General features: G+C 42.0%; 2 protein-coding genes across 5 annotated transcripts in view; one reads left to right on the forward strand and one right to left on the reverse strand.

Moving 5' to 3' along the window:
- The window catches only part of TPD52L1 (TPD52 like 1), a 49,952-nt gene extending 44,807 nt beyond the window's left edge, over window positions 1-5,145 (forward strand). For all 4 annotated transcript variants that reach the window (XM_063151108.1, XM_063151106.1, XM_063151107.1 and 1 more), the window contains 2 exons: window positions 1,079-1,139; window positions 3,343-5,145. In XM_063151108.1, the coding sequence (XP_063007178.1) occupies window positions 1,079-1,139; window positions 3,343-3,474 (193 nt within the window). In that variant the 3' untranslated portion in view covers window positions 3,475-5,145. The remainder of the gene's footprint in view (window positions 1-1,078; window positions 1,140-3,342) is intronic.
- Window positions 5,146-6,964: 1,819 nt separating this feature from the next.
- Window positions 6,965-16,836, reverse strand: HDDC2 (HD domain containing 2). The gene is made up of 7 exons (XM_063151105.1): window positions 16,719-16,836; window positions 16,143-16,511; window positions 15,402-15,523; window positions 14,401-14,503; window positions 12,118-12,186; window positions 8,288-8,426; window positions 6,965-7,101 (listed from the first exon to the last, which is right to left on the reverse strand). The coding sequence occupies exons 2-7, from the start codon at window positions 16,329-16,331 to the stop codon at window positions 7,007-7,009; spliced, it is 717 nt and encodes a 238-aa protein (XP_063007175.1). The 5' UTR covers window positions 16,332-16,511; window positions 16,719-16,836; the 3' UTR covers window positions 6,965-7,006.
- Between the last annotated feature and the right edge of the window lie 3,145 nt (window positions 16,837-19,981).

Genomic DNA, 19,981 nt, shown 5'->3' on the forward strand with positions numbered 1-19,981 from the left:
TGTGCCAAGCATGCATGAAAAACAAACTCACAACTAAATGATGGATGCTAATTCATTCAACTTCAGCAGGTGGGTAGTTTAAGGCAGCATTCACCAATGTGACCTATGGATCACATATAAGTTGTAAAACTGAGTTTCTCTCTCCCTTTGACCCTTCTTGCTCTATGAAAAAATCTGTCATCTAAATAACAGAAACTAAATTTGCATTATTGTTTCAACTGGCTTCTGTTTGTCCTTCCCTTAAACTGGGGTCATTTTAAATCAGCCTGATGAGGGATATGATATAAATGTATTTGCAGAGCGAGGAACTGTGCTGGACAACAGGGCCTGAGCTTCAGAGTATTCACTAATAATGAAACACAATGTATGTTTTAAATGAGCTCTCAGGTGCCAAGCAAGGAGCAGAGAACAAGAAGGTCCCCATCACCCACAGCAGACTTGTCCAAGTCTCCACTATGTTGGGTGAAGGCAGAGGAAAGCTTAGCTTAGTCAGAAAGGCACCTTAGGAACACAGTCTCTCTCTGAAGTCTTTGTCTTTGAAAACAGCAGTGACAAAATCACAGGGAAGGGTGGGGGGGCAGGGCAGGATTCCTCAATGACATTTGGGACCCCTTCCCATGTGGTTCTAATCTCCTTCCTGACCTTAGGACATTAAACTTGGCATCTTTTTAATAGTGTAGGTTATGAACTTGCTTATCAGCTGAAAAGAATGTTTCTTTCTTTACAGCAACAATACAAATGGATAAAGCCATAGAAAAGCAGCATTACAGGCAGCATTGTCTGGCTGTTCTTCTGAGAACATGACAAATGTATCATAGAGTAGGCAGGCCAGTTGTAATTTGGTTTCAATTACTATGCAGGTTCTACTTTTGAAAATTTGTAGCTAAAAAGTACTCATCCGATTACCATAATTGGATTTGACTGACAGAGCACAAGTGAGTGTTCATAGCCTTGTGCTGCCAGCCAGCCTTCATTCTGTGCTGGCAGTGTTGCCTGGCAAGAACTGATCAAACTGTGGAATTATCCCATGATGTTGGCAACTGACTCTTTTTCCTCCCTTCAACTTTTTTTCTCCTAGGAATTCTCCAACTTTCAAATCGTTTGAGGAGAAGGTTGAAACCACTGTCACAAGCCTTAAGGTAAATGTTAGGGGCAGAGTTTGCATTCCTGTGTGTGTTAAAGTGTGACAGCTTAGTTGTCCTTATCATTTGTACAGGAGACTGATTTAGTTTGTTATTCCATCAAGAATGTAATTGAGCACTAATGGAAAACGAAGGCAATATGCAAAGAAATTGTTTTCTTTTGCTTTGTTGCTAAGCAATTATTTCTGATGCCTGCCAAAGTAAGCAAGTGGTCTCAGAAATGCCAAAAGTAGTGATGGTAAGGAGTGTCTGTTCCCAGTCATCTCAATGTGTCATTCAGAAATAGAAAAAGGTAATTCAAACTGCACAGCTCTGAAGACCATTTCTGCTCACAGTGATCTGCTTGAGAAGCCTGATCTTATTTTGTTGATGAAGCAAAGGTGTTCTAGAGGAGAGTATTTGTCATGCCTGTTGTGTTCAGAGTGCTCTTAGATCATCCTTTAAGAAATCTGTAATTAAGCAGGACAATACAGTAAGTTCTGAGTCTGAAATAATCCTCCATATCTCATGAAACCTTAATTGTCTGTCTTTATTGACAAACTCACATTTTCTTAAATATTTTCTTTCTGTATTTTTTCTTTTTCTTTTCATTTGCCTTTTCTTTTTCTTTTCTTTCCTCATGCCAGTGGGGAAGGGTAGCTGGAGTCATGGATCTAGGGTGCCACCAGGGTAGACTGCAGACAAGTAGGAATGTTTCAGCATTGCTCCTCCTTTTTCCTACCTCTGTTCCAAGGCTTCCAAGATTAGAAAGACCCAGGAATGGGGGAGAAATCATGGAGTTACCCTTCAATTCTAGGGTTTTGTTGTGGTCTCAAAAAGTGAAGAACTACCCAGAGAGGCTCCTGAAAAAAAAAGAACAGCAGTAGTGTTATCATCTTTCCAACTCCTGTATCAGCTACAAATCTTCAGTGATCCTACAGTGTTCTACAGTTTGCCAAAACTGATGTTCAGGTTTCATAACATTTAGAAGTCAAATTTCAAATTAGATTTTATTTTCTCTTGGAGTCTGGACTTTGGGTTGTACCTTTCTTGGGAGAGTATACTCGTTCATTGTCCCCTGGAAATCAAACAGGACAAGGGTGCCTCATTTTGCTGAAAATCTGAACTCTGATGAATTAAATGTTTTATTGGACTTTCAAGCTAGGTAAGCTGCTGTGCTAGCTAAAGAAACAGGATTACGTAGGATTAACCCTTTGGAAACTTAGAACACAAGGTTCATTTAATTAAAATAATCTTCCTAAGCATTCAGTGGCTGAGAGGTGGAAAAAAATGTCAGCTTGTCTTTGAGTTCTGCTGCAATTCTAGGATGGAGTAAAAGGTTTTGCCCTATTTTCGGGTTTGAATCAACTTGGAGCAGATATATCAGTAAGCAGAGCCACAAAAGAATGTTTTCTTACCAAGACAACCTAGTTACAACAGCTTTGTCTCTTCATCACTTAGTTTTGAAAATTTCCAAATCTTTAGATACAGCTCTATCTTTGTTAGAGAACTTCTTTTTCAAAGATTTAGTCTTACTGATTTTTATTTTTAATACTTATTACAAATTCAGTGACTTGAAGCATTCTGGAAGTAGATGTGCAAGCACATTGGATATGTTTGATCAATGTACTTTGGTAACTCTTCTCTGCCTTCTCCCATGAAAATGCCACTGGCAGTTTTATATTGCAGTGTCTAGGCAGCTACAAGTGCCTGAAGGGATTTAGGTCCTTTGGTTACTACATTCCTTCTGCTGTCCAAAATCCCAGTGTGGTTTATGAATTTTGCAAGCAGCTGTGTTGCTATAGCTGGCATGTGGGCCACTCAGCAAATGAACCAGTTCATTTTAGTATCCATCTCTTTTCCAGCCTGCATAGAATTGGAAAAAAAGCAGTGAAATCAATGTGAGCTACTCAGGTGAACAACCCCAATGGGTTTACTGCTAGGGTCTAGGATCCTGCCTGGGATCTACTTAGGGACTGACTCCTTTAAGCGTATGAGACATACCACTGTCAAATCTTATGATGGCAGCCTAGTTTAGAAATTGTGGAGTAAAGAAGTTGCTTTCTTTGACTGGTTTTATAGCTGTTGTTCTAAGGAACCATCGCTACGCATTCTCTGCCTGAACAGTTCCCTGCTCTCCTTGGCCATGGGGTGGATTGGAAAATGGGATTTGCTTCAGTGTGGGCAGAGGATCTTGCTGTTCTCTGTTTGCTTATTTCAGACCAAGGTTGGTGGAACAAGCCACACGGGAGGCAGTTTTGAAGAAGTTCTCAGCTCTACAGCCCATGCTAGTGCTCAGAGCTCCCTTGCTGGTACCCGGCTCCCTGAAAGTGAAGAAGAGCTTCAGTGTTAAACAGCAGGCCCTCCTGAGCCCCACATGCCTCTCTTCAGAGACTTGCCCAGACAATGGTTTTCAGCTCTCCCTCACCACACAACTTGCCCAACAAGGTTTTGTCAGCTTTGGAAAATTGCCATCCTGGCCTTGTGTTGGAGAAATGTTTCCTCTCCCTGTTTCTATTTTAGATGGGCCGTTTTTTCACCAGGTACTTTGTATATCATCAAAACCACATACAAGTCATTGGCTATAATGCACTAAATTCTGTGTTAAGTGGCTAAATAGTTTTCAGTTATGTGTGACTTCCCTCTAACAATCTCCCAGTCTCTGTTTCTTATTTATATTGGTTTACCTTTTTTTCTATCTGTTGGTTTCTGGCTTCCCTCTCAGCGCCACATCAGACAGATGGACCTAGAGCTGTGCAAAGCATTCAGCTGCCAGCAGTAGCCCATACACCAGCTGTCTACCATCCATACCAGGTGCCCTTTGCTCAGGAGTGAGTGTCTGTACATCATCTATTTCCTAACAGAATTAAAATCACTTACTGTCACAAAAAGCTGTTTCTCCTTCGGTGGTACGGTCTGGCATTGCCCTACATCCATTGGGCAGCAGAGTTAAGGAGGGCAGGAAGAGACACTTGGTTATTCATACAGAAACAACCTATCACAGCTGCTGATTTCAGGTAATCATTCTGGCCAGAAAGGTTTCAGTTTCAAAATGTGCACCATTGCTTGCTCTCTTTGGTTTGGTAAGACTTGGCAGTGAACTTAATTAGAAAACCAAGTGGAGTGGAGGGAACCTCTAATATTTCTGCCTCTGTATCTTCCCCTCAAAACCAAGGGAAAATATGTTTATGAGCTTCTGTCAAGATACAGCCTTAAGTGAATGAATACAAACCAAACATTTGGCTTCAGACGTGCCATAGGTTAGAGAGCCCATGCCTTCAGAGCTGCTAGCGTAGATCCCATCACCTGACAATGAACAGAATGAATAAAAACTTCACTTTTGGTGTCAAATTTTGCTGTGCTTCGCTCCAGGATGTTAGTTCCACCAACCGCATTATCCCTGCTCAGTCACCAAGAGCCAGACATCTCTCAGCTTTCATTCAGCATGTTTTCTGAGCTGCAGTCTTTTCATGTTTTCTAAGGAAAGAGCAGCATATTTGTGACACTATCTTGCTGTGTAGTGAGCACGTGTCAGTCCGCATGTTGCGTTGCTCAGCTCACCACACACTGAGGTGGGCACAGTTATCAGTAAACAGGATGGAAAGGAGCCTGGCTACTTTGAGAATGGATGCGTTTTTTGAGCATATGCCAAAGCTTTAAATCAGTGTTAGTGAGTTTGACATTACAGACTGCTTAAAATTTTGTGAGAAAATGTGGCTTTAAGTGATTTTTGTTCTTTTCTTGTGTGGCTTTTGTTAGTTTTTACAAAGTTGAAAGTCCTTTTGTAATGTTCTACTGGATATAGGCTAACTTTGGACATTTATATCACATGCCTCTTTAGTGTGATTTTTAGCATGGAAGCAAACCTAATTGTTTTTCTAGCATTCTTGTGACAATTTTCTAGCTTATTTTACGTGGTTTTGTGCATAAATGTGAATTTATTTAAAATGGAAGATACTGACAACTTAGTTTGTGTAAATGAAGTTCTTGATATTCTTATTAAAAATAAATTTCTTTTACCCTTTGTGATGTTTTAACTCTGTTTACCAGTAGTACTGAGCAATCTAGCGGAAGGTGTCCCTGCCACTGGCAAGGGAGCTGGAACTTGATCTCTAAGGTCCTTTCCAACTCAAACCACTCTGTGATTACTGTGCATGGGGTTCCACGCTGTCCCCTCGGTCCCCTGCAGAATGGGGAAGCCTCCTGCTATGCCACACAAATGGACTGTTCCTGCTTAGGGTAGTGTTTGTGCTGGGTGTGTTTCTACCAAACATCCCTTCAGGCCACTTTGCTGGTTTGTCAAGAATGTTCTCAATTCTGCCTTTCCATGTATCTGTAGCTTTCTCAGCATTCAACGCAAACTAACGGGCACTGTGATTTGTGTGCATCTACGTGGAATAAAAATGCTGACAAAAGCTCAGTGGGCCCCACTCCATCCCCCTCTGCAGTACGGCAATCTGTTGCCAAGAACCACTAATCAGCTCAGCAAAGCACAACCTGTTCTTCCAGGCTTGCCACAGGGCATGACTGCTGCCCCAGGGCGTTCCTGAGCAGAGCAGGCACCTCGCATCTCCTCTGAACCAGACCAATTCACTCTGCAGATTCTGAGCTCTGTGCCAGCCATTGAGGCAAGAAGCTCCCAGCAACCCTGCACAGCACTCTGTGCTCCAGGAAAGGCACCAGCCACGGAACACTTGGGGAGCTTTAGTCACGCCCCTGAGGTTTGTGTCAAGAAGGCATTTCCTGAGTCATGGTGCCTGACAATGGGTGTTCAAATACACTACCTACCTTTAAAGGATATGACAACTGAATTTAGTTTTATGCTGCTTCATTGGACATGAGGTGGAAGACAGAGAAGAGAACTCCAAGTCTCTACCAGGTAAGTTTTACCGGTGCAAATTTTGCTTATTTGGCAATCATGGCATTGTCCTAATCTCCAGCTGCACGCAATTCAGCAGTTGGGTGTGCAGACACTGGCCTCATTATGGCATTTACCACCACTGCAGCTTTACTTTACAATCACTCTGTACTTCTACATTAGTGTCTACTTCTGCCAGAAACTCATTTATGGCAGAACTGCTACCAGCGTGCCACAGCCTGGAGAAGGGAGCCAGCTCCACATGGATGTACAGACTTCTGCATTAGATTGCACAAACTCCAAGGGTCCCTCCCAACCTCAGGTATTCTGTGATTATTAATTACCTGTGAAGGAGTCTGTAAAACTGCCAGTCTGGGGTGAGGGGGAGTGAGGAATATAGACATGGAAATACTGGTGCCATTCCCTGATAGAACACATGAACAGGGGAAAAGATGTATGAAACAAAGAAGATACTGAGAAAATATAATTAATGAGATTACCAGTTTTAGGCACCATCATTTAAGGCTGATGCACTCCAAAGAAATCTCATCTCTAAGCTCAGTCAAGAGCTTCTACAGACACATGCTCATTAGTCTCGTTTCTGTGTAGCACTGAGTGGATATTAACCCATTTTGAAGGTACTTAAATCCATACATAGAAATTCACAGAACAAGACCACTTGCCCCACACAGTGCATTACATGACCAGACTAAATTGCAATCAACTAATTTTTAAATGTACATGGACTTCCCCAGTGGAGAATCTATTTGTAACTGAGATTGCATGAATCAGAGGCTGATTAAAAAGAAGGAGAACCCCAAATGCACTAATTCTTTGTTCCCTGACACAGCCTCTGATCTGGAAGGCAACTACATTACCTGCTCCCCTCTAAGCGGTCCTGGGATTCTCAGCAGTGAATGCACAGGAAAAAAAATCTGCTAGCAGAAATAGTGATGTTAGACGACAAAAAATAATGACCAGAATATAAACCAAAGTATTTATTATGGCTACAGCATTTAGGAACACCTCAGGAATGTGGATGAGATGTGGCAGCTATTCTTTTTTTCCTTTCTATGTAAATCAGAGATACAAGCTGGAGTATTTCTGGGTGAACAAACTTCCCTGCAAAACAAAAGAAAGGGAAGGTTAATGAAAAATGCTCTCATTTTGCCATATGTGAAAGGCTGGAATTGGAACAATAGCAGAGATGTCACTTTAGGCTCAGAATAAATGTCAAATTATTCTTTTAAGAAAGTGAATGCTCCCAGTTCAATCCAGCTATGGAGTAAGTGTAGCTACACCCCTTCTTCACAAAAAGCTTGTATTTTGTGCTCTATTAAGACATTTAAGAGCTGAAAAAGGGATACACCCTGACCAAGATAATCTATACTATGTATCGTGCTACAGGAAACCACTCCAGTTCCAGGTGCGCTTCGGGTACATGCTGCAGGCTCTACTCATGCACCAGCCCAATTCAAGTTGTTAAATTCTGGTAGGGGAGCAAAGACATCTGTTAGAAAATAGAGCATTATCAGCTTCGTTCACGTTGTCCTTTTTTCTCCTTTGCTATCAAAGTCTTACAGAGAGATTATTACTTCCCTGGGGAATCACCAAAGTATAAATGGGACTTGTCAGGGACTCTGTTGGGTGACTGCTGGTTCTCCTATCCCTAGAGTTTATCTATCTTTAGTTTTTTTCCCAGGACAGGATGAGTTACTTACAGTCCTCTTCTGGTGTTCAACTATCTTGCCAAAATGATAAAGATTATTATTTTACCTATCTCTGCTTTAAACTACCAGTATATTCTGCAAAGGATGAAAAGCAGTGGATAGAATAAAAAGTAATACAGTTGGAACTTAATAATTTCTCTGAGGTGGTTCTCACAGGAACCTTGGGCTGGTCACTCAGCTCACTTAGGGATAACAAATCCTACTTCACTGGTTCCTGAAACACTGACAGAGTGCCGACAAACTGCTCTCAGAGCATGGCTGAACACTGAAGACTCCTTTATGAAGACTCTGATGTTTCAGGGAGATCCTTACACAAATGCAAGGGTAATGAAAGCTGAGCCTCTCTCTAAGGTGAAAAGTGATGTAAAAGAATTTGGCATAAACTAAATTCAGGTTTAATACCTACAGATAAATGTCAGGTATGTTCACAATGCATCAAGTTTCTCCAGGAATATTAGGGGACTTGAGCAATGAGCAAAATAACTAGTTCTCACTTGTTCTGAATGTCTGTCAGGAAAAAAAAAGGGAATTATATATTTCATTTATGAAAGAGGAAGAAAAAAAGCCAAATGTCTTACCAGCGGTTGAATCAAAAAAATCCTGCAGTCTGCCAGGTGTCTTTTCCAACTCTTCATACTCAAATGCTTGCAGTATCATCTCACACTGATCCAACTGCTTTACAAACTTGGCCTCTGCAGTAGACTGGTTTTCATATTCCTGAAAAGATTCGCAGTTGTAAGAAAATAATTCTGTTACTCTGAAACAGAACACTAAAATCTCTTTATATATCTAGAACTTTCTTCACTAGTACAAGGCAATCCAGAAATATTCAGCACAATTACATCTTCCTCTTTGTTTTTACAAACACACAGTGGTCAGCAAAACACTTAAAATACGCGCCAATTTTATATTAAATGCAGTGGGATGTAAAATACAACCTTTTGCGTAATATAAAACTCAATACACCAATTGTTTTGGGTGAATCAGGGATGATATGGAGGCAACTCTGCATGACACACAAGTTAAAAAATAGGTTTGATTTAACTGTATTTTATGTCAAAAGATAATTTCAGGCCTGGCTAAGGCTATTAATTACCATAGTGTGTGCTATGCACTGTCACCACCTATTTTTAAGACCTATTTTGCACTTTTCTCACCACTTACTGTTTCTATATGGAGTTGTTCTTTATATTTCTCCTGACATTCCTGCCTAATCTTTTTGCTCTAATCTGTCTGAGCTGCTTATGTCCTTATGTCTCTCCTAGGAGACAGGGAGTGGTTAAGGGGTTTCCTCCCCTTCAGAATTCAAGTCCTTTAATCTCTCTGCTATCTTTTCCCTCTCTACAGTCATCATCAGTATGTATTTATGAGTGATTCAAATTTCTACTCAACTTGAACAATTTTGCTGTCATTTGCTTCCAGTGATGGCTGCAGACAGGTTTGGCATTGCATTTTCTCTTTTCCAAATCTACTGCATTTTATGAGATGCCTCATGAGTAGGTTGTCCTGACTCTCCTGATTTCCAAAACCAAAGGAGAAAGGGCTTTTCTTCTGTGCAGGTTACCTTGACGCCATTGGCAGGTCTGACCCAATTCATCATCCCCACCACCATTAATCACACCAAAGTGCACACTGGGACCATCTAAGCTCCCAGATCCACAGCACCTGTGGATCACAGCACTTCCACAGAGCAGCATGAGTGCAGGAAGAGGTTTGCCTTTTGACCACAGAACCTGGCAATCCTTTCTGCATCTTATGATAACAACTGTGGTGTGAGTGTCATTCACAGTGGAAAGACACTGGCTTTGTAATTCCAGCACACTGATGCTCAGTGTGACAGTCATTTCCTTGTCTTGCATACTATTTGTAGCCTGTTCTTAGGCTTATTACTTTACCTTTGAAGTCAGAAATCCAGACTTCAATAGCCATAATTGATTGGTTTACTATTCTATATAGATTTCAATGGTACTTTGAATTTTCAGTTACATCTTCATCATTATTTGAATAATAAATTTCATTTCAGTGTTTTTATCTTGTTTTTCTCTTTTCAACCTGAGCTTTGCCTCATTTTTAAATTCTTTAAGTACTACTAATTTTCTTAAACCTATTTATTTCTATTCTATTTTTTATAATCTCTTTGCGGGGGGAGGGTCCCTCAAAGACAACAAACTCTTGGCAGCGTTACAAAGAAGAACTTCAAGAAAAGAAGAAGTAGGGCTGTTCACCTGTAAAAGTCAGTTTCACCTCCAACAATCAGGTGGGAGTATCAATCTGCTGCCAACCTCTGTGCTATACACCCGATGTTATTCACACCTCAGCTCACACTGTCCTCAGGAAACATCAGCTATTACATGTGCAACTGTGCACAGTGCTGAAACAAACACCTACTGTTTCCTCCCCACAGGTGGCTAAGACTCTGAAATAACAGTGTACTTTGGAAAAACCCTAACTGTACTTTGGAAAAACACTCCAGCACCACAGGCCATCTTTTAAAAATCATTCCCGTGCTTCTGCACTTGAGAATAAAAAAGCAGGACAGAGCTGAAACGTGCTGACTCATTTACTTTACTGTTTTTTCAAATATATTTGGGATTAAGTTATAAAGTGAAGATATGTCTGAAGCATCTTTGTGCTGCCTCTCCCCTACATGACACTCGCCAGGTACCCACCAAGACCACCCTTGTAAAGCAGCAGTCCTTGTAAAGCTAAAAGCGAAGAGAGACAGAGACAAGGGCAGGGCAGAGCAGGAAGGATTTCTTCACTTGCTAAGAGTGTGAAGAAATCTTGTATTGCTCAGCACTGTTCAGTTCTGGGCCATGACCACCTTCACTCACCAAAACAAAAAATCATAGGGAAATGTCTCTGGCTAGCTGAGAGAAGAACAGCACACCAGGTTATCAGAGGCTTATTTTCTTTATTTCTTTTTTTTTCTTCTTAAAGAACAACTAGTTGTTCCACTTAACACTAGAGGGACTACATGTGAATAGTGGACTTCTAGGGTACCCTCTCTGCCAGGTGGGTTGCACTCATGCTAATGAATTGCAGACACAGTGCCAATAAATAATCCTGAAGGTAAAAACAAAGACCAAACTATCAAAAGTGTGCACATATTAAATAATGGTTAATGAGAATGATGAAAAGCTAACATGCTAAAGAACTGACTCCATACTGAACAGGCTCTTACAATGTCACTGGAAAAGACTGAGACCAACAAAGAAAAACACCCAATTACACAGAACTAACCTTATCTATCAAAACCTCATTTTCCTCAATTATAACAGTTTCTCAAGGGAGAAGGAACCAGTACTCCCTAAAAAAATACACACATATTATTTCCTGTATCTGATGATGTTGGTTAACCCCCTTTAACTTAAAATATAGCTCTGAGTGTCCATTCCCACTGCCTGTTCAACCAAAAAACTACCCAACTACAACAGGGAAAAAAACCCAAAAACAACCCTAAACCTAAAACAAAACCACAAACAGGGTGTTGTAGCAAAAGGCAGAAACTGGATGCCAGTATTTGGAATTTAAATTCCCTCTAAGTAGAAAAGATTGTGAATGTAAGATGCAGATTCCGAGCATATAGTCCAAGAAACACAGAATGCTTGGACAAGAGGTTGTGGATTCAAATTCCTCCATGTGACTGTATGTCAGGAGGAGATAAAGCACAGTAATTATAAACTTGAATTGTGTGGAAATAATCTAATCATCCCTCATTTGCAAGTATAAGAGATCTTATCAATTAACAGCATGGGTTTGCATAAAAATGGTTAAATCACCTTCAAACACAAAAGATACTTTCTAATACAAACTTTTAAAGAATCCAAGACCAGAAATCTCCGGTGTTTGTAGAAAAGTGAATTTTTTTGGGTCACATTTAAGTTTAAACATTAGTTTACTTAATAATTTTAAGTTACTACTAAGTATCTTGGTCTAGTGGACTTTATTAGAAAGAAATGAAAGCCACAGATATTACTTGCATAAAAAGCAGAAGATAAACCACAGCACCATCACCCACCATTATTTTTTTCCTGTATTAAAAGCTGCATATGGCAGCACAAATGCAAGTCATAATGTAATAAAAATAATATATAATTTGTATTCATAGGGCTGGTTGTAGAGGACAAACCTTTCCTTTAGCTGTACAAACCAAGCCCTGGACAAGTTGATTGGGAACTCAGAGAGGCTAGGGGCAGAAGATGGAAATTTCATCAAAGTCCAGGCTTTCTGTTTGAAAATGATCCAAAATTGACCTTGACTCATACTGTTAGGCTTTATCTTCTAAGCAAATAAATCTCACTTTCTTGAGGTCAAAATAAGAGATGGCACAATTTCACAGGTAAATGGGAAGAAGGGAATGGGTCACCCTGAATTTTAACATAGGATTAAAAGAATGCAAACTTACTTCCCAGAGTTCATAGATTTCTTTTCTGAGGTCCTCTGATAGAAGGTGGGTCAGCTGTTGCATAGCTGTCTGAAAAAAAAGAAGCCATTTCGATTTATGTATTTTCTGAGCAACATTCGTATCATTAAATTTTCTGAATAATTATCTACATGTTACCAAGCTAGCAGAAACACCCACTACACAGCAAATTCCTGTATTGTTTTGGCATGGCAATGTTTGGCTACAGCTCTGGCCAAGAGCAAGGTGGTAGCATCTCTGGGATAACATATTTAATGGGAGGGGAAAGCCCTGTGCAACTTCACCCAGGAGGAGTGAGAAGTGAGAGGAAGAACTCTGCAGATACCAGGGTTAGAGAAGAAGGAGAGGGAAAAGGTGCTTTAGATGCCACAGCAGATTCCCCTGCAGCCTGTGAGGAAGATCATGTGAGGCAGCTGTGCCCCTGCAGCCCTACAGAGGAGCAGAGATCCACCTGCAGCCCCTGGAGGACCATGGTGGAGCCAAAATCCACCTGGGGCCCATGGAGGATTCGAAGCACGGGGATACTCAAAGGAAGCTGTGACCCTGTAGGAAGCTCGCACTGGAGGAGGCTCCCAGCAGAACTTGTGACCCCAGAAATTGTTCTGCATGTTCTTTGTGCTCCCCAGTTGATCAGTCTCATTTCTGTGCCATCTCTACTGTTTGGTCAGTAACATGAAGGGCTGCTTCTAAAACAACCAACATCACAAGCAAGACAAAGGCTTCATGCCATGATTGTTTCTCCACTTCATATACAGGATATAGTGCCACAATATGGTTCCAAATTGCTTGCCACCACTGAAGCATCAAGGTCTCATTCCTTCTCACCTCTTTCCAGCTCTGGAACTCACCAGATTTCAAGGTTAGGTGGCTAAAATGACTTACCTGTCAAAAAGCCCTACTCCAAACAACAACCTCTCTCCTCCAAAAAAACCCCAAAACTTCTTTTATTAATCAGGTTCATTTTCTGCTGCCTTAGTGCTGGTGAGACTCACTGGTTAAAGTTACTGCACAAGCAGCAAACTCTGGAGCCAGCTCAATGTTGGCTGTAGAGCAAGCAGAAGAAAGGAGAACTCTGCAGTGGAAGCAGAGTATTGATAACTCACCTCAAGCCACCTCCTGAAGTGGCTACCCATGGTCTATTTTTACAACAAAGTATTTCAGAGTCATCCCAAATATTTAATGCTTTACTCTTCTTCTCACAAAATCCTCACCGACTGAAATGGGAGCAGAAGAAGCTGCAAATACTTAAGAAAATTTCTTAAACGTACCTAGGCATCAAAATCTCTTTTCTTGCCTAAATTCAAATGAGACTAAAGTTGAAGGCTGATCCTCAGTGACACAACAACCTTTAGAGGCTTCCAGTAAAGAGGTTTTCTCTGTCCAGTGTTTTGAAGCTCTTTGAAGAGTGTAACAAACACTCCAGTGATTATTCATCATCCATAAAAGGGGGCCCCTTTTATGCTTATCTGGTTAAAACTAGGGGCTGGGGGCCATGACTAACTCTAGGAGTAAGTTCTTTGCTAAGAAAGTGGAAATTAAAGATCTAAGGTGCATTTAGCATCCTTGAAGTACTATCTTTACTGACTGTAATTTTGGTGTTTCTTTTTTTAATATACTTCCTTGTGTGTTGTTACACTGAATGAAAAAAGCCTCTAAAGAGTTTTCTGAGGCATGACATTGCCCTCTAGCTGTGGCTACAGAAATGGTTTACATTTTCTTCAAATAATGCCACATACCAGAAACAACAACCCAGCAGTTTGGATAAGTGCAAGGTCAGCAATAAAGTGACTCTAGGCATGCTCACTCAAAGAATCACAACAGTAACAGAGGAGACACCTGCATCTGAGGTTCTGTGCAGGTTTAAATGAATTCTCTGTCAACCTCATGATCTGGCACCACACACAAGATCTGACATGAACTGTCATCCATCCTACTCAGTGCACCTACTCCTCTCGGGAAGGAGGCTGAACATGACTCATTCAGGCTTACCAAAACTGCAGCTAGTTCAGGAATAAACAAAGGTAGAAACAAAGACCAAATTATCAAAAGGTCCAAGGTGAAGATTACTTCCAAGATTCTTCCATAACCTTGTACTTGGTCATGTTACAGGTACAAAAATCTCAATGAGCTGCAAACTCTACTTGGTTGTGGCAGGCTTGTCCAATGCCAATGCCAGTGACTGCTTGGGGTGTTCCTTCATCACCACCAGAACACAAAAACACACAGAATGCTCTGCAGCTGCAGCTTCACACCTTATGTTCATACCTCTTCTCTCCTGTGTTTCTCCTCTTTTGGGATATTATCTGCAGGAGCAATATCTCCAACAATGCATTCAGCCATATCATGAACCAAAGCTAACCGTATGCATCTGACAAGAAGGAGGGACAGAATAATTAGTTTTTCAGCATTTTAAGTTGAAAACTTATCCATAAGGCTAAAAGACTGCAGAATTTATCCCCCTTCATATACTCTAAAGGTTGGTTCGAGCCTTTCTTAAACTTTATATAACATTTTTCACGTTTTTGTGAAGGGAATTATTTTCCACCTTGACATGATTTTGATTTTTGATTTCTAGTTTCTACTGCTTGTAAATGTAGATTGAAGTATAAATACACTGTGTACCAGAGCATAATATTCAAAAGTAATGTACTTAGCCTTAGTATACTTGACTTTTGGAGATGTTGTGGTAATTAACTACATTATACACTTCACATTATTCCTGCAACTGGTAGAAGGTAATCTGATTGGAGCAATCCCAAATTCAGCATATAATCTGTCACTCACAGCTCTGCAGCTATGCCAGTCTGCAGCAGAATAGTCAAAAAAGCCTTCATGTTAGCTCTTAGAGCATTCTCTGCTATCCTAGAGGCTTTCTGTGGCTCCTTACTGCTGCTGAGTGCTCCTCCAGTCTGTCAAAATCGACAAAATAGTCCAAGGCTCTGACACAGCTGTTTGTTGCTTGACATTGTTTTTTAACAAGGGTCTTCAGCCTGTTTATTTACTACTTGAAAGAAGACCAGCTTTGAGCCTCTGCACTAAGGACTTGCCTCAACACTCACAGTTAAGCAATAAAGTTTTTACCCCCTTTCAAACGACCAGGTAAACAGGACCCTGTCCAAAGGATAGAGGGAAAAGAGGGGAAAGGATTTCAAATTCCTTCAGTGTGATTTAAAAGCTCTTACATGGGACGACAGCTTCTTTAGCCTTTTGTTTGCAGCTCTCCCACAACATTAACATATGGTCGTGATAAGGAGAGGCAGTCTCACCTGTCCTTGTTAAGGTTTTTGTCTTCAGTCACCAAAGCCATCATCGCCATCCTGTACATGTGGTCGGAGACGCTCTCTGGCTTTGCCACGTTCCTGTACACCCATCCCGTGCGCGGTACTCTCTGCTCGTGTCACAGAATCACAGAATCAGTCACGCTGGAAAAGGCCGCAGACATCATCGAGCCCAACTAAGCCAAAAGGCTAAGAGACTGAAGAATTTATCCCCCTTCGTATACTCTAAAGGCTGGTTGCAGCCTTTCTTAAACTTTATATAACATTTTCCACTTTTTTGTTAAGAGAATTATTGGGCGGATACGACCGTATCAATGGCACTGTAAAGGTTAAACCCCTCGGTTTTGCAGGCCGTCGTTTCAGAGACACCAGCAGAAAATCCGCCCCACCACGGCCTCCACGCTCCGAAGAGCTCTGATGCTCGCAGCGAACGCCTGCCCCAAGGCCCAGCCCGGCCCACCAAGGCTGTCCCCGGCCAGGAGCTCGGCCCAGCCGGGACACGGCGGCACCCACGGGTCCCCGCCGCAGCCAAGGGCCGGGACACGGCGGCACCCACGGGTCCCCGCCGTAGCCGCGGCTCGGCCGGGCCTGCTGCGCCGGCACAACGCGGGCCGTAGCTCCGGCTCACGGCGGCCTCCGCCAGCCCCGGCCCCGCTGGCAGCCCGGGCACTGCCGAGGGAATCCGGCCCCGGTCCCAGCCCCCGCGCCTGGCCCTTGCCCTGCGCCCACCTTGAGCTGCCCCAGCAGCCGCAGGAAGGGCAGCAGCCCGACCCCGCCGCCCGCCGCCATCGGCCGCCGGCAGCACGGGCTCGACCGCGGCTCCTCCTCCTCCTCCTGCCAGGACGCGTCCGCAGAGGGGCCCGGGCGCAGGCGTGTGGGGGAACCCCGTCCCCCAAGCTCCGGCTGCTCGGGGTTCATTCACCACAAAAAAGAACGACACGGGCTGCGACTGCAAAAGAAGCCGGGCTGCTCACGGGCATGAGTGGATCGGGAAAGGGAAGGTGGCAGGCGTGTCCTGTCCTCTCTTCCGCTGAGGTCCAGCAGGGAGGAGGAGGGAAAGGCAGGAATAGCTCCGTCAAAACGGAGCATCTCGGTGACCTTTGCCGTGATTAAAAAAAAAAAAAAAAAAAAAAAAAAATTAAAAAAAAGAGAAAAAAAGGAGCAGCGCAAACTCATTTCTTGTTCCGAGAAGAATGAATAGTTATCAATAATAGTCATGCTGATAAGTTTTAAATTATTCTGTGGACTCTTGCTGCAAGCACATCCGTCACTTTTATGAGTTGAATAGATAACACGGCGGCTTACCTGACAATTGGTAGATTTTCAAAATACATTGCATTTCTTTACTACTTTTATCTTTTCGGCTGAAATAGCGGATAGTGGTTTGAACGTGGTGATGATGCAGTCTGTTTCAGGAAAGAACATCTGCAGTTTTGCCAGCTATCAACAGATGGCAGAGTATTTTACTTTCGTTTGTGTAAATATTTAAACGCCTAAATTAATAATAAAGCCCAGACAACATTTTAGTGACCATTTCAAGGCTGTTTTCCCACAATAAAAACCAATAAGGGTCAGGAAAGTTATCCCCTTTACACCTGTGTACACAATCATAGATGCCTTGGGTGTCGCAGTACAGCTTTTCTGGTAGAAATGAATCACACACCTGTTGCAGATTTGTCTTGACAGCTCTTGAAACCATCCATAATAAGAATTTCATGCTTTGTCCGGGCTATCTGCCTTCTATGTGAGTAATTTGTTTCATAATGTCCTCTTTGGACCTCCTTTAGAATGAACACCTGAGCGATAATCACGAGGCTGGACTCACAGGCATTGGCCTCAGTGTAATTTTTGTAATATTTGTCAATTTTGTAGCATTTATATGTACATAATTCCTCTGCATGCACTTTATGTGCTGGTTTTGCATATTGCTTATTGACACTGGTTTTCCACCCAGTCGTTCTTCGACAGTACTTATATATATAGTTTATGTGCTTTTCCAAGTACCTATCAAATGCATCTCGTGTAGTGTTAAATGGATGGACTCTCAGTAGGCTGGAGGACCCTGGCATAGTACAACTATTAGCTCTGTCAGGATTTTACTTTTCAGTAAGTAGCCTGAAAACAGAAACAAATCAGCTCCATGCAATTTTAAGCAGCTTTTTTATGTAATTCAGAAACTTCAGCAAGGATTAGCAAAGTCTCCCTACAGGATATTAAGGTAGTGCTAAGGCTTAAGTCTCAATCTTTCATCAGTCTCAGCTGGCTTTCTTCTCCATCTTTTGCCAGAACAGATGGCAATTCCAAAAAAGAAATCCCGAATAAGCTGGTTACCGCAGAGTAATTATGATTTATAAGCTGGAGATGGCGCTCTCTGCCCACAGATTTCCGCTTCAACCGCAGTTGCTGCTACCCAATGCCAGACTGAAATTGTGCTTCCATTTCTTTAAGAAATAGCTCTGGGGGAGAGGAGTTGCTTTGTACACTTGGTGCAGTAATGTGAAAATCATCTCCCCAAATGCCAGGTGGCTGGGAGGAGACCCGGTAATTACTCCTATGGTGGAGCATAATCAGTTTGGGGTTTATATAATGCAGCACCAATGATAACGCACTGGGTTTTGAAAACCCTTATGTGTTCTGCCAGCATGGTCACAGTAAACCTTGTATTGGCAAGATATCTTCAGGAAAAGTAATTAATTGATGGGATTCATTCAGTACCATCTGGGAGGGAAAAAAAAAAAAAGAAAAGAAAATGTTGTGTAGTTCAGTGGACAGGGCAAAATGATTGTGTATCACGGATTCATCAGGAAGGAACAGCAGCCTTGATGCCCTTCCTAATAGCCACACAATTGATGAGCACCTGCCAGACACTATAAATGGTCATTTTAGTTCTCCAGACTATAATATCTTCCTTTGTCTGAGGCAATCTTAGCAACTGTATAGTTAGCTTGTGAAAATCAGTTGCAAGAAGTCTTCATTAAAGGTACAGAAGTGCAAACCTCAAGAGTGAGAGTACATGTGCCTTGTGGCTCCCTTCACTCTGCCATGCACCTCACAATGCTGCACTGTGTCCTTGTGCCCAGGGAGCCCCACTCTCCCTTGTGTGGGGAGTCAAAGCTGGTGAGAGGCACCTGAGAGAGGCGCCGTGCACTGATATCTGTGCCGAGGGCTGGACATCTCCTGCTGAGACTGCACAGAATCACAGAATGCTTTGGGTTGGAAAATACCTTAAAGATCATCTACTTCCACCCCCACTGCCATGGGTGGGGACTCCTTCCATTTTAGCAGTTTGCTCAAAGTCCCATCCAACCTGGTCTGGAACATTTTCAGGGATGGAACATCCCCAGCTTCTCTGGGCACCGTGTTCCCATGTCTCACCACACTCACAGGAGAGCATTTCTTCCTAATATCTAACCTAAACTTAATTCTTTCAGGTTAAAGCTATTCCATCTTGTCCCATCACTACATGCCCTTGTAAAGCATTCCTCTCCATATCAGAAGGCTTAGGAGAACATACACTTATGGTAGGAGTCCAGTAGTCAGCAATAACCGTCCCTGTTCAGTGTAGCTAACCAGTGGCATCACTACCCAAAAGAAAAATGTTCTTGCTGCTATTGCATAACATCTTGGGCTTTCTGTGATTAGCAAGAGATTTTCTATCAGAACCCTTAGGATTAGCCTATCTAAACCTTCACAATTAAGAAAAAGTTGTTTTATCTTATATATGTAATGGATCTACAGGGCCAAGAGTAGAACTTTAGACAGGCACATTTTGGGGAATAAAAAGTCAATTTAAGAGCAAATCAATCTTACATGAGCAGAACATTTTTTAATGTAAAAAGGTAGCTGAATTAGAGGATTAGGTCACACTGCCTGATTAACATCATTCGATCTTTTGCTATTGAAAAGCCACTGGTCTTCTCACAGAATGGAAGCATTCAAACTTTAAATGACACCACAAGCCTGGCTTAGAAAAAAACCTGCTAAACTGAAAACAACTTGCCTTGCTTCAGTAATTGTTGATTTGTCTCTGCTCTGGGGGGATGCATCCAAATCAGGATTTAGAAATCCCTCACATTTTGCTATAACAAAGAAGAACTGGAAAACTGAATGAGGGCATCTTGGGCACTATGTGGGAGAGGCTCACGGCATGTGAATCTTGCCTCGCTTTGCCATATCATATTTCTTTCTTGTTTAAAGGTGGAAGACAGATACTCAAATATCTGTTTGATGTTCGTTTTCTTTACTGCATATTCCCTGTTGGTTTTGCCTTGTTAATTTTGCTGGGGTAGAAGGCAACAAAAAAAAAAAAAAAAAAAGGAAGCTAGCTTACCTTGGCCCAAAGAGCCTCCTCAGAATCTGAGAGGTACCTGCTGATGACATTTGGTAAGACAGCAAGAGAGGAAGTTCTAGTTACAGTTTTTATTGTTTTTAAAACTGAATTTGTTTTGACTAAGGAACACATTTAAACGAAGAAGCTTTCCTTAAAATTATATCTCTTTCTTGTGAGCCTGTGAAATTGTAACAGATCAGCCTTGGTCATCTGAAATTTTCTAAGGTAAAGCAAAAAT

The sequence above is a fragment of the Melospiza melodia genome, chromosome 3 (assembly GCF_035770615.1).
Source record: "Melospiza melodia melodia isolate bMelMel2 chromosome 3, bMelMel2.pri, whole genome shotgun sequence".
In the NCBI taxonomy this organism is placed as follows: Eukaryota; Metazoa; Chordata; class Aves; order Passeriformes; family Passerellidae; genus Melospiza; species Melospiza melodia.